The sequence below is a fragment of the Danio rerio genome, chromosome 25 (assembly GCF_052040795.2).
Source record: "Danio rerio strain M-AB ecotype USA chromosome 25, GRCz13ab, whole genome shotgun sequence".
NCBI classification, from domain to species: domain Eukaryota; kingdom Metazoa; phylum Chordata; class Actinopteri; order Cypriniformes; family Danionidae; genus Danio; species Danio rerio.
The window spans coordinates 25414431-25428229 of NC_141045.1; the positions used below are offsets into that span (position 1 = coordinate 25414431).

Here is a 13799-nt window from a genome sequence, read left to right on the forward strand (position 1 = left end):
AGTTAATAAGGTGTGTTTGTGTGTGAGAGAGATCTTTGCGCACTTTTCTTGATATGTCTGCGAAAATCTAAATTAGCACCTTTGCAATCTAAACTCAGCTCTTAGAACATAGTAAACATAGTAAGTGTATTTTTGCATGCACACTTTATTGTTTTACTCCATAAGACTCCATATAAAAGCTTAAAACCTTTAACCTTCATAAAACCTTTTTTGTACAAGCCTATCTAAAGGGTTAATAGTGCCAACAGTATGATGATCAACCGTAAAAATGACAAATTTTACCTCTTCCCAACAGGGAAAACCACCTACAATCAAAAACGCTTAATTTTTTGGTGTCAAGGCTTTGCGATGAAAAACTGTTGTTATAATGGAGGTCAATTGGGCAAAAACAGTCACTAGCATAACAGAAGGGTGGTAAAGTTGAACAATACAAGGGTAAATATATAAGGAAATTATACATTCTACTTAGTCACAACATTGCAACCTTTTAGTTTTTTTTTAAGTGGTACACATTAAAACCTTAAATATGAAAATGTTATGTTCCCTTTAAAAAAGTTGTGCAATGTTGCCTCTTAACAGTACAAGCTGTTATATCTACAAACATGCTATTTTTGCACATTTTTCTGTAAGTGAAGGAAAGTTTGAAAGGGAAACTTGGGTTTCCATTTATATTATCGTATGTTTTGAAAAGCACAGGTGGTTTAACAGCAAGGTGCCCATGTGTCTCAGCACAACAGTTGTCTGGTGAACTAGAGGTTGTAAAAGTTCCACCTGTCCACAGAGAATGTGAACCCACAGACGTCAACACATGGTGCTGAGCAGGCAACAGACCTGCTGTAGATGCCTGACATGCAGAACACAGCGTTTTTAGTTGCATATCTCAAATCTGTTAATGGGGGAATTCATTTTGTAGCCGTTTGTATGTGAAATTTTTCAGAAATACAAAGAAGAAACTTTTACGTGTTTACATGAGACGATTTTATAGCTGTGGGTTTATTAGTCATGATTAGTAAGTAACGTATAATTGCTGTAGCATGTTGTATGGATGGAGTCCTGGTTATAATACGGGCAGCAGAATTCTGAATCAACTGGTGAAGAGATTTATGTGGTAAACTAAATTAGAATAGTCAATGTGGGAGGTGACAAGTGAACAAAATTGACAGTACTGTGTCAGGGTGAGAGGTGAATGGAGGTGTGCAATATTACGAAGATAATTATATTATCATACTAATAATGTGTGCTTCAAATTAAAGGGTGCTGTCAACGATGCACTGTAAGAAACTAAAGTTAAGAACAACCTAGCAAATATTTATAATTGTTTAATGATTCAAATGTTGCCGGTATATGAAACTATAGCTGTGATGTGCTTTTAAAAACTTTGTAAATTAAGTATATTGAAAATGGTTGGTCCAGCCATTAGCTTAACAACACCTACTGGATGGGGAGGTTAGATTTGAAAAGCCTAAGGCCCCATCAATTTGGTCAAATTTGGAATAACGTCCTATGCATGCAATACACAATTACTTGGCATTGGGTTGTGACGAGATCTTGTGTTACGAAAATTAAATTGCGACGAGATTTCTTATTGAGGTGATAAGTTGCGTAGTGAGTTATGATGTTAGCGTGGTGGTCTCATGGAATAAGTGTCTTATCACAACCCTTACTTGGCACATAAAATAAATCAAAGTTATTGCAACTTTATATTATTAATATTACAGCCCTAGTTTAAAGCAACAATCATTCATTTAAAGTTCTTTTACTATTATTAACCACCCCACAGACTCAAAATATTACTGCTTAATTTTATTTAGTCTGTTTTAACCATGCATTGGTTCTTCTACATAGAAGGGCAATGGCTGAATTGTCCTACAGTACTTTGTGTGTGTGCAACAACAGTACTTGATGAATTACCTGACACAACATCACTTGTCTGTTGTTGGCCCGTGGTAATTGTTCAACCTCACCTCACATGGATGTCTTCTCGCTTCAGGCAGAACTCGGATAAATGTTGTAATATTGCTGGAATGTAGAAGCTTCCAATCCTTTTCATGCGTCTTAGCCAAACAGACCCGGAGGGGGATCAGTCGAGGGCAGTTTGTCATATTCAACGACCTTCGGAAACTTGTTTTCATCCATTTGACAATTTGTTTTGTTCCTTTTCCAGATTTTGAGATGAAGAAGGACATCGACACGCTAATAGCAGAAGAACGGGCTGACATCATTGAAAAATATGAGAAGGCAAGTTACAGCACATCCTTTAAGTTGCATACTGGCTGACTTTCTATAGTGTTGACCTACGTTTTTAACTTTAAAAAATGAATAAGGATATAGACAAAGGGGAACTAGTTAATGAATCTTCCGTATCCACAATGACAGTTCTCTTAGAGAGGAAATCTTAGGGATCAACAGTCCCAGATATTTATAATTTAGACCACACCACATTAAAAATGGCTGCATTTTACTGATCTTTGCAAGGTGGCGGTTTTTGTATGAAGGTGAATATTTGGATATGTTTCAGGTTTGAACAGACATAAAACATTACGTATAATGATTAAAAAGAATAGTCAATTTGAAACCAAGTACAGTATACAGTATGTGGTGGTCACAATAGTGCCTACTGTAAGGTCTCCGTGTAAATTTGGTCATAATTCTTATTTTATTTGTTTGTTAAATTGCTCAATTAGTTGACATTTTGGTGTGTGAACTGGTTGTGGAATTTCATAGACAGTACTTAAGGTAACTTAAGGTAGCCACAGATAAATTGACAGAATGTTGTATGAGCAGCAGGTCCAGACAAGCCTAAAAAGGAACACTCCACTTGTTTTTTTTACTCCACCTTTACAACTGACCTAGAGTTAAACAGTTTAGTTCTACCATTTTTGTCGGGAGCACTGTTAGCTTAACTTAGCATAGATAATCGAATGGGATTAAACCATTAACATCACACTCAAAAATTACCAAAGAATTTTGTAAAAAATTATTAGTGTCATTATATCACTAAGACCAGAGATGCCCAAAGTAGGGCTCGTAGGCCAAAATTGGCCCATTGTAACCTTTAATTCGGCCCACCATCTAAGGAGAGTAAGTATGATGGAGAGGGTTGAGGAATCTCTGTGTTGACTTTAACACAGAAATCGTCATTTCTAATTTAACATAACTTTTTTGTTGTTTTATTGCTGAGCTACAAAAAAAAAAAAAAAACATACTGAAATTAAGTGTTTCAATTAAATGTTGTAAACCAATCTGGTTTTATAAAATGTAAATAATGTCTCGATGGATAAAGGACTATGCAGAAGACTTAGGCATGCAATTAAAGGCAAAAACTAATGTAGTTCGGTTATAAATGAGATTTTATTTTTACGGTAATAAGTTCATTATAAAATGCAAAAATAAAATGCTGTATTAGTTAATATAAATTATGTTTTCTATTCATTTGTAAATATTATGTAAAAAAATTTGGAATTTACCCATTACAACTATATTTACCTGCCCACTAGCCCCATTCAAGTTTGGTTTTTGGTCCTTTATAAGAAAAAGTTAGTGCACCCCTGTCCAAGACCAATGGAAAATGAAATTATTATGAAATGGAACTATACTCTTATTCCTTTTAATGCCTACTTATACAATTTGAGAAGTATGTAAGTTTCTGGCCAGAGGTGACATTTCTTAAAGGGGAACCCCTTTTTTGATGGACAACAGCTGGATGTCTTACTAAACCCAAACTCATACTACAGTCATGGAAATGTTCAGTGTACTTCAATTACCTTTGTGCCATGTCTATTTTTGTACCCTTACCCCTTCCCACTGGCTCTTGAAACAGAGTGTGAAGGGGAAGGGCTTCAAAATTTACCTCTAAGAAATGGGCGAGCACTACAACACCTGCACACGTCATCATATCATTGCATTATTTTTTGGTATTTATCTTTAGGAAATCACTGAAGGCATATCACATGTTGTCATAATTATATAATGTGGCAATAAGATTGTAACTGTACTGTGCATTTACACCGTGGCCATATTTTATGTTAACACACAAAAACAACATTAACAGTATAGCAGACACTGTAAAAAAAAGTCATTTCCAGCCACTAGACTTCTCTGGCAGGGTAATCTTGAAATTAATCTGAAATAATCTAGATTAAAATGGTTCATTTGAATTCTGCCGAAGGCATACAGAATATGTGTGCTACCCAAATATTAAGTCTTTGAGAATGGGTTTCTCATGCCAGGTGGCACATTAGATGAGGGGTTTCTCATCTCCTGTTTCTGAAATTCATCACAAACTGCTTGAGAAACTATAATAATGATAATTGTTGATGAAAATAAGTGATGTTCAATGAGATGTACTTGTGTTTACTAACTGTTTATTCAGTTCAAGATGAATTTTGGCCTACATAAGCTTGAAACAGCGATTTTGATCACCTTAATCTGACTAAAGTTATAACTGAACTAAACAATAATGGAATTAAGATGTGGAGTATGCATAAATTAGTAGCATTATTGAAGTAAACACCGCAATCAAACCATTACCGTCATGTACAGTAGGACTTTTTGCCATATTTTTCGACAAGATCCACACACACAGCTGTCAGTAAAGGACCGCACTGGACTGCACGCACACACACATTGTGAAATGCGAAAGTTTTTTTCTTTCCATTTTGCGTGCATTATTAAATTCCATAACACTTTCACCAGTCCTTACTCCTTCCTTATTTACACCTAATACCCCAGTTTGTCATGGGGGATGAATGAAATGTTCATGAGTTAAAGTGAAACTGCCGAACTGCAGTTAAAGTCAGGCATACTGCTGATTTGATGCAGAAGGGCACTTTTTTTGTCAGACGGCTCACCGGAGGTATCGGCGCTAAAATACCAAGGTGAAAGTCATCATAGCCTGCGTAGAATAGACCCAGCTCTCAATCCAACTTTGAGAATAGATTAACGATCATATTTTTTTCTATGTGCAGTCATGCTGCCATTGTTAAATTTGTATTTTGGGAAATTTTCTTGCCCCTTAGTTTCGACTGTGGTCCTGAAAAATCTTTGTTTCAAGGGGTATCTAGCCCTTTCCCTTAGCCCTACGCCTTCAAGCTGAGGAGAATTGGGACACTCCTACTCCTTCATGTGAACATGCAAAAGCAGGGGTGGGGATAAGAGTAAGGGGTAGGGGTGGAACTGGGATTGGGCCAAAGTGTTTCGTTTAGACAAACAAACATGTCAGTCTGTTTCAAGATATTGTGGGTTCTCTTGTTGTTGTTGTTTTTTTGTATCATTCCTTAACTTATGTTGCATATGTGGATTTTGTTATAAACTCTTATCAGATAGAAATCAAATGTCTAAAGTCATGGTCACTGAATTTGAGCATGCGAAATTCTGACGGACAGTGCCATAAAAAGGGGCTGGATAAAACAAGAGGATGTGAAACTAATAAAACAAACAATTGCTCCATATTCTAAATTTTCTCCACACTTTGAACTACTATTGTCCTCGCGAATTCACGTGATGCAAAATTGCAGGTCATAGTCCATCAAACTTGAACTTTCCATCACAGTGGCATTTGAAATATGTTGTATAAGTTTGTTTTTCCAGTCTGCAGCATTTGCAGTGTGACCGTGCTTTTTTGTGTTTAATTTTGTCATGTTATATTGTGGTTGTCAGCTTTTTAGTTGGTTTGGTTACAGGGCAGGCAGGAGGGTGTGCACATTAACCCCTGGGAGGATGGAGACTACAGCATCTTTAAGGTTACAGACCGCTTCGGGTTTCTGCAGTAAGTCTAGCCATTCCATGCAGTTTTACCACAAAGGCTAGCAAAATTACCTTGCTCCATAGTTATCAGTGATGACTTCTGAACTGTCTTTTTTTATATATATACTGTGGGGTGGTTCTGGGTAGTTTGGATTTTTTAAAGGCTGGTAACTTTCCATTGGAATATATGGGAATTAACTGAAATTAAAGGGAGTAAACTGAGTTTAATATATGAAGGTTAGTCTGTGACAGGGTACTCAATTGTAATTAAAAAAATATATCTTTCTCTTTAAATTTGGTTAAAACAACCAGATTTAATGCAGTTCTCTAACCTGCATGTTCCTCAAATAACATGCACACAACACTGAAGGCACTGATATTTTCTTGAATCTTGCACACAAAAAATGGCCATCTGTCTGTTTAAATTACATACATTTAATTTTTACCATAAAACATACTTGTGCTATAGGCTACTGTACAGTTATCAATGTATAAATAAATACACTCACTGAGCAAACATTTAAGTGAAATTGTTTAATATCTGAATATAAAAAGAATATCGAAGCTGCATTTCTGCGTTTGAACCCAAATCATATATCAATTCAAGTAAGTTAGATATTTAGGGAAGGGTGGGGTATTTGTTCATTTTACAACAAATTTAAGGGAATATGTTTTCTTACATTCAACACTTAAGAAGATTTCCTTAAAGTGTAAAGTTCCACTTACAATTAAATCAGTCAAAAATGTCATTTTTTAATAAGTATTAGTTTTTGTGTGCATGTCAGCTGATGATCAATGTTTATAGTTTGTATATAGAGTTTATATACATTTCTAGTTAATTTCAAATTTCAAAAATATTTAGAAAATTCCTGAGACTAAGTTCCCATGGAAATTTATTTTGTTATTTATTTTCTGCCCTTTTGCAACCTCATACATTTTTTAAATTTTAATGGTGAATATTTTTATGTGTGACCAGTGTGTTTTATGGATTAGCAGTAAAATTACAAATAGATTTTTTTAAATAAACCTAATTTTTTTTAGTAGTACAGATTTACCTATTATTCCCCCCTTATACTTTCCAGTGAAGAGGAATTGCCAACACCAACTGCAGTGGAGGAGAAGGTGAGATTAGATATCAACTTTCTAGATTTGCTGTTTGTCTCTTACGAAAACAATAAACATTTGGTCACCCACTGAAGCTATGTAGGGCTGAGCCCGTTCAATACCTGGATGGGAGACTACATGGGAAAAATAGGTTGCTGCCGGAAGAGGTGCTAATGAGACTAGCGGAGGGGTGGGGGGGGTGCTTAATCTGTGGTCTGTGGGGATCCTAACGCCCCAGTATTCATTCATTTATTTTCTTTTCGGCTGGGGTTGCCACAGCGAAATGAATTGACAACTTATCCAGCATATGTTTTACACAGCGGATGCCCTTCCAGCTGCAACCTATCACTGGGAAACATCCATACGCACTCATTCACTCTCATACACTGCAGACAATTTAGCCTACCCAATAGGGTTGGGCCAATAGACGATGTCATCGTCTATAGCCGATGGCCGACGACACCATGATGCTGAGCCGGCATCGTGATCCTCTGCCCCGCCCCCTCTGCAAATCCGCTCGCGAAAAATACACACTCAGGCCCTGTTTACACTAATAGGTTTTAGTTTTTAAATGGCATTTTAGAACGAAAACGATCCACATTCACTCTGGTGTTTAGCATTTCTGCTCCTTCCACACTACCGCTGAAAGCGCACATCACATGACCACACACACACATAAACACACAGGCACACACACAGACACAGATGCACACACACTGTCATGCGCTCGAGACAGTGGGTCCAGGCAGTCAGCGGGTCAATAGACTGCTTCAATCTTCCACTTTCACACTTGTATTTAGTATTTTTAGAGAGCACCTCAGATACTGTTGGCTGTGCACCTTTTTACCGACCAAAAAGTACCTTTTTACAAACCAAAAACCAAAAGTTTGTCGGTGCCATTATAACGACAGATCACTCTGCCTATTCACGCCTATTCACGAGTCACGCAGAAAAAGTGATTGACAGGTGGTAATTATGTGTGTAACTTATCTTTATTCATTTACTGTGTTAATCAGGCTACAAATGATTAATTCGTTATGAATTAATTAATTATTTGTAATTAATTCACCGCAGCCTATGACGACGATGCCATTGTTCATCGCAATGTTTCATATTAGACATTGTACGATGCCAAATTGGTCGACAGCACCCAACCACCAGTTCACCTGTACCACATATTTTTGGACTTGTGGGGGAAACCAGAGCACTCAGAGTAAACCCACGCAAACACGGGGAGAACATGCAAATTCCAGACAGAAACGCCAACTGACCCAGTCAAGGCTCGAACTAGTGACCTTTTTGTTGTAAGGCGAATGAGACGATGAGACGTTAAACCGAGGTCCTTACTCTCTGTGGTCATTAAATCCCAGGATGTCCCAGGAAGACCCCGGCATCCTGGCCAAATTTGCCTACTGGCCTCTGTCCATTATGGCCTCCTAACCATCCCCATATCATAAATGGCTTTACCACTCTGTCTCCTCTCCACCAATGAGCTGGTGTGTGATGTGTGGTCTGATGCAATATGGCTGCCGTCACGTTATCCAGATGGATTCTGCACACTGGTGGTGAATGAGGAGATTAGGAATTACTATTATTATTAATTTTATTATTTTAATTTTTTTATTTATAAATTGAATAGCCTATTACATTATAGTGTCTTGTTTTTATATATATATATATATTTTTATTATAAATTTTTTATTTATTTATTTTTTTATAAACATTTTTAGCCATTAAGTTTGTTGCGGAACTAAGGTTGCATACATTATGCTGTGGGTATTTACCCTAAACTTGTACTGTGTATTATTTTTTTAAATGTATTATTTAGATCACCCATATTAATATATTTCTTTATACATTACAGGCAAATACAAAATATTGTCCATACAAGGCATACATTTTTTTTTTTTAATTTTTATGTTGGTTCAGTTTAGTTCGATGAATGTTGCATTATTTGATTCAAAATGTATTATGCTCTTTCTTTAGTACAAACTCCAGGAGATGGAAAGAGAGGAAAAATGGATTAAGATGGTGAAAAAGTGGGAAAAGTATCGGAATAGTGAAAAGGTAACTTAAGTCAATAGCTACACCTTTAAGTGGAAGACACTTTCAAAGCTGCTCTACAATACATCTAAGTATTTTGTATAATGTTTTTAATATATTAAATAATTTAACATTATTGTCTTGTATCAATTAGCTTTTACTGCCATTACAATCACATACTTACTACAGTGAAGTCTGCTACGGCTAAAGAGGCACACACTTCCTAAATAATGGGGATCCAAAAATAAATCTCGCCATCTGTTTGTTTTCTTTTCCCATGTGCATTTTCCAGATGATGAAGCGGGTGTACAAGGGGATTCCCTTGAAGCTACGTGGTCAGGCCTGGGCTCTTCTATTAGATGTGGAAAAGGTGAAACAAGCAAACTTCAGGAAGTATGAGGTAGGATCATATTTGTGGCATATGTTTGGGTTCCAGTTGGTCCTTTGAATGAATAACTGCCTGTTTGTTGCTAATTTATTCTGTGACTCATTTGTTTGGGTTTTGATTTGTCCTGTGTGATTGTTTGGGTTTAAATTAGCCAGACTAGTTTTGTCTGAGCCTTTGGCACACTAGTGTTTTATTCATAACACTTGTTTGCTGCTTTGCATGCTAACAACTATTACTATTGTTTTCTTCTGTATTTGTAACATAACCACAAAAAGACAACAAAGAGCTAAAATAAGCTGCAAATTGGATCAAAGTTTATATCAATGTTCAGGGATGGTAAAATACTTATATTTTTAATTAAATTAGGGTAAAACTTTATAATAAGGTCTGCTGAGTTAATGTTTGACTAATTGACTAGTGACTAATGCTATTGCAAGGCTTTCTGGAATACTCTATTCCGATTGGTCAGTTGTGACATTCAAAGTCATGTTGATCCTCATACAGGTTCATCTGGATGCTTCAAATCACCTTGACTGTCAATGAATACATTCACATCCTTATATATTTTTATATCTTTTGACTGTTTGGCGCCATCATTTAATTGAATAATACGTATGTTAGTGTATGCTCTATTCAGCCAGTTTTGTTTGTCAGTTTTATACTTCTGAGTTTAGTGATGGGTGTGACTCACGAACGGCGCATGTAATGCGCGTTACCATGCATTTATACTTCTGTGCGCTGTTTTGTATTGCTTTGTATTGCTCTGCAATAACACTACCGAAACGCTAGCTGGCAGCAGGTTTTTTGTTCCTCTGTCAAGTTTCTTCGCTTGTGTTTTGTTTTTTCTGAACGCTTCCTTACTGTACATGTAGCTCAAACTTGCTCATTTTGGGGCGGGAACCAGTGGACATGCAACAACTTTAATCACAAGGTCAACACAAAACTAACGTTCCCATCTGGACATGGGACTCCACACTTGTAAACACTTGCTCTATCGGGCTTACGTGGCTCTTGTCCCTGCCCACACTAATCACGGCTTGCGCTATGCATCGTTGCAACGTATAGTTACATTTTTTGAGAGGTGCACCAAGGCATGCACTTGCGCTTGATGCAGAAGTATAAATCAGCCTTAAGTATTGCGTTTTGACTTTGTGGCGCAATGTTGTGACTGAATAATATGCAAGTAAGTGGTATTTTCATGTCATGTCAGCTTTGCGTTTAATTAAAGTATTTATATCTATTACTGCTAAAAATGACATTTTTTGTCTAAATGTTGTGTTCTAACCTTCTGAGACCTTTGTTTATCTTTGGAACACAAATTAAGATATTTAAGAAGAAATCTGAGAGATGTTCAAAGTTCAGAAAAGAAATCAAAAACGTTTAAAAATTTTCCAAATGCCAAAAAACTGTAAAAACTAACTTTTGTTACGTTCCCCTCAACTCTGTCTAGGGAGACACGGGAACAGAATTTTAGTGGAGTTTTGTGTGTGTGTGTGTGTGTGTGTGTGTTAGCATTGAGGTCCTATGATCAACCTCTCAAAGGACTAAACAAAAGAAATATGCAACCTGAATGAAGATTAACAAAATATTTAGTGTAGGATTAAGGGAGGGTTCCAAAAACTTCAAGAGGGGGTTCAAGCCAAAACAACAAACAAAAATTCTCTAACTGGGAGAAAGGGAAGAACTAAATAATCTAGAAAAGAAAAGAAAAGAAAAATACATCAAACATACTTTCACACCCTTACTAACATAAACAGGAGAAAACTGTTACAAAAAAGAAAATGGCACCCCCTCTCTACTAAACCAACCCCAAGTTAAAGCTCCTAATCAACAAGTAATGCTTAAAGGAGTAAACAAAGAATATTTTAAAGTCTCACAAAAGAGCCTCCACACACACACAAAAACACACAGTTCTATTGGAGACAAGCTGCTTAAATGCCCACGACTTTACTCGTCCTCCAATCACTGAATGGTTCATTAGTGGCAGCAGGTGACGTTCATCATCACCTATTAGGGTGTAGCAGAGAAAGAAAGAAAGAAAATACAAAACAGAAACAAATACGTCCTGGGACGTAACACTTTTTTGTCTGTTTTCAGCATTATATCAGGGTGCGTTTACTTTGGGCAATACAACACTTGTTGCTGCATCCAGTCATATGGCAATAAATGTCACATAAAATGGTGTTCAAACTTGCATTGGAAGCGTTTAACACTGAATAAAGCACATAATCGGTAACTGAGGAGATTATTGTAATGGCAGTTTATAGTGTTGTTTTGCCACAATGTTGTTTTTTTAAGCACACAAAACTATTCTTGGAGCTTCGTATGAATACAGTTAAACCATCAAAGTCACAGTCACATTTCACAAAAGTTTTTGGGTTCTTTTCTGGACCATTGCTTTTTTATAGAGTAATAAAATAAATAGATTGTACAATAGTATCATTTTTCTTTATTATTATTATTATTTTTATTATTATTATTATTATTATTATTATTATTATTGGTTTTATCATTAAGCCATCATTAATAATACATAGTTATCATTAATGATAAATAACATTTGAACAGTAGTGTTAGAACTACCATACCACGGTTCTAATTTTATTCTGATACATTGAAGATTCTCTTGTACTTATAATTAAATTAAAAGCATATCCCTATCTGAATTTCTTAATATATCTAGTTCATATTATCTTAGTTGTTTACTGTTCTGGTAAATGCAAATAGCAGAAGTGTCTCTCTTATATTGAAACCAGTGGCTATCAAGGTTCCTGTTTCAAAATGTTTGTCAGTAACAGCAATCCATAGTGTGTAGTAGCAGTTGATGGAGCAATTACTACATATGGTTTAAAAAGGTGTTCTGTGGATTTTATTTAAAGGATAGCTCACTCAAAGGGATAATGTTGTCATTTGACAACAAGTTGAGTTCTTTTCATACAGCATTTTTAGTGACCGTGTAAAACAATAAGTGTAAATAAAAAAAATTAAAACACTGTTTACATTGCATGATGAAAAATCAGTAAATCATTTGTTGATTGACTTTGTTTTTGGTTAAGTGCTAAATAAATATAGTTTATATACCAATATATACAGTTGAAATTAGAACTATTAGCCCCCCTGTTTAATTTTTTCTCCAATTTCTGTTTAATGGAGAGAAAAAATTAAACACATTTCTAAACATAAGTTTTAATAACTCAATTCTACTAACCGAGTTATTTAATCTTTGCCATGATGACAGTAAATTATACTAGATATTTTTCAAGACACTTCTATACAGCTTAAGGTGATATTTAAAGGCTTACCTAGGTTAATTAGGTTAACTAGACAGGTTAGGGTAATTAAGAAAGTTACTGTATAATGATGGTTTGTCTGTAGACAATTGAACAAAAATATAGCTTAAAGGGGCTAATAATTTTTTACTTTAAAAGGGTTTTAAAAAAAATTAAAACAGTTTTTATTGTAGCCGGAATAAAATAAATAAGACTTTCTCCGGAAGAAAAAAATATTATCAGACGTACTGTGAAAATTTCCTTGCTCTGTTAAACATCATTTAGGAAGTATTTTAAAAAGAAATAAAAATTCAGAGGGGGGCTAATAATTCTGACTTTAACTGTACATCCGACCAATGGCAGATTCTACTTGATGATTCTAATGCTAAAATGTTACAGTTTGGTTTGGAAAAGCATCTTTTTACATTTACTGAATGAACAACATTCATATTTTTTCACAAAACCTGTAAAGTATAAACTGTCTACCTTTTTTTTTTTTTTTTGCTTTTATGTTGTTGCAGAAAATGAAGGAACAAGCCAAGAGGTATTCAACAGAAATTAAGCAGATAGACCTCGACGTCAACAGGACCTTTAGAAACCATATCATGTTCATGGAACGATTTGGGGTCAAGTAAGACATTGCACATAACAACGCATGCATGTGCACACACTCAACAAAAAACATTTATGTAGCTTTATATATAGTTTTTTTTGTGTGTGTGTGTGTGTGTTATGCTGCGTTTTATTTTAAGATGGTTCTGAAATGAGCTTTTTAGACCTTAACCAAACCCTTAACCAAAACAAGAGCTCACTTCCTCTTTGTCAGTGCATTTTTTTTTGTTCATTAGCTTCCTGTTACTGTGAAAGGCCTCACAGGAAATGACATGACCAGTGACTCGTTGCCATTATGCCCAGAATAAATATAAACTTTGATGTTCTTCATAACAACCAAAGTTCTGCACCGCTGTCATGACAAAAAAATGTTTCCTTTTGCGCCGGACAGTCATGAAGACGCAATTGGGATTTAATGTCCTCTTTAGATTGGACCGATATCAAAAAAAAAATCTACAACACCAAATCAGATAAAGTTGGGACAGTATGGAAATCACTAATACAAAAATAAAGTAGTGATTTCTAAATTTACTTTGACTTGCATTTTTTCATTGCAGACAATACAACAAGCTTTTAATTAGTGTGTTCCTCATAATTTTTATTGTATATTTTTTGTTTTGTTTTTCAAAATAAACATG

General features: G+C 35.5%; 2 protein-coding genes across 2 annotated transcripts in view; one reads left to right on the forward strand and one right to left on the reverse strand.

Moving 5' to 3' along the window:
* Positions 1 to 13799, reverse strand: part of LOC147837707 (uncharacterized) — an 838558-nt gene that overhangs the window by 697973 nt on the left and 126786 nt on the right. The gene's annotated exons all lie outside the window — the stretch shown is intronic.
* Positions 1 to 13799, forward strand: part of si:dkeyp-19e1.3 — a 60567-nt gene that overhangs the window by 21658 nt on the left and 25110 nt on the right. The window contains exons 2-7 of the mRNA XM_087312370.1: positions 2165 to 2238; positions 5682 to 5767; positions 6828 to 6867; positions 8836 to 8916; positions 9185 to 9292; positions 13071 to 13180. Coding sequence (XP_087168496.1) covers positions 2173 to 2238; positions 5682 to 5767; positions 6828 to 6867; positions 8836 to 8916; positions 9185 to 9292; positions 13071 to 13180 — 491 coding nt within the window. The 5' untranslated portion in view covers positions 2165 to 2172. The remainder of the gene's footprint in view (positions 1 to 2164; positions 2239 to 5681; positions 5768 to 6827; positions 6868 to 8835; positions 8917 to 9184; positions 9293 to 13070; positions 13181 to 13799) is intronic.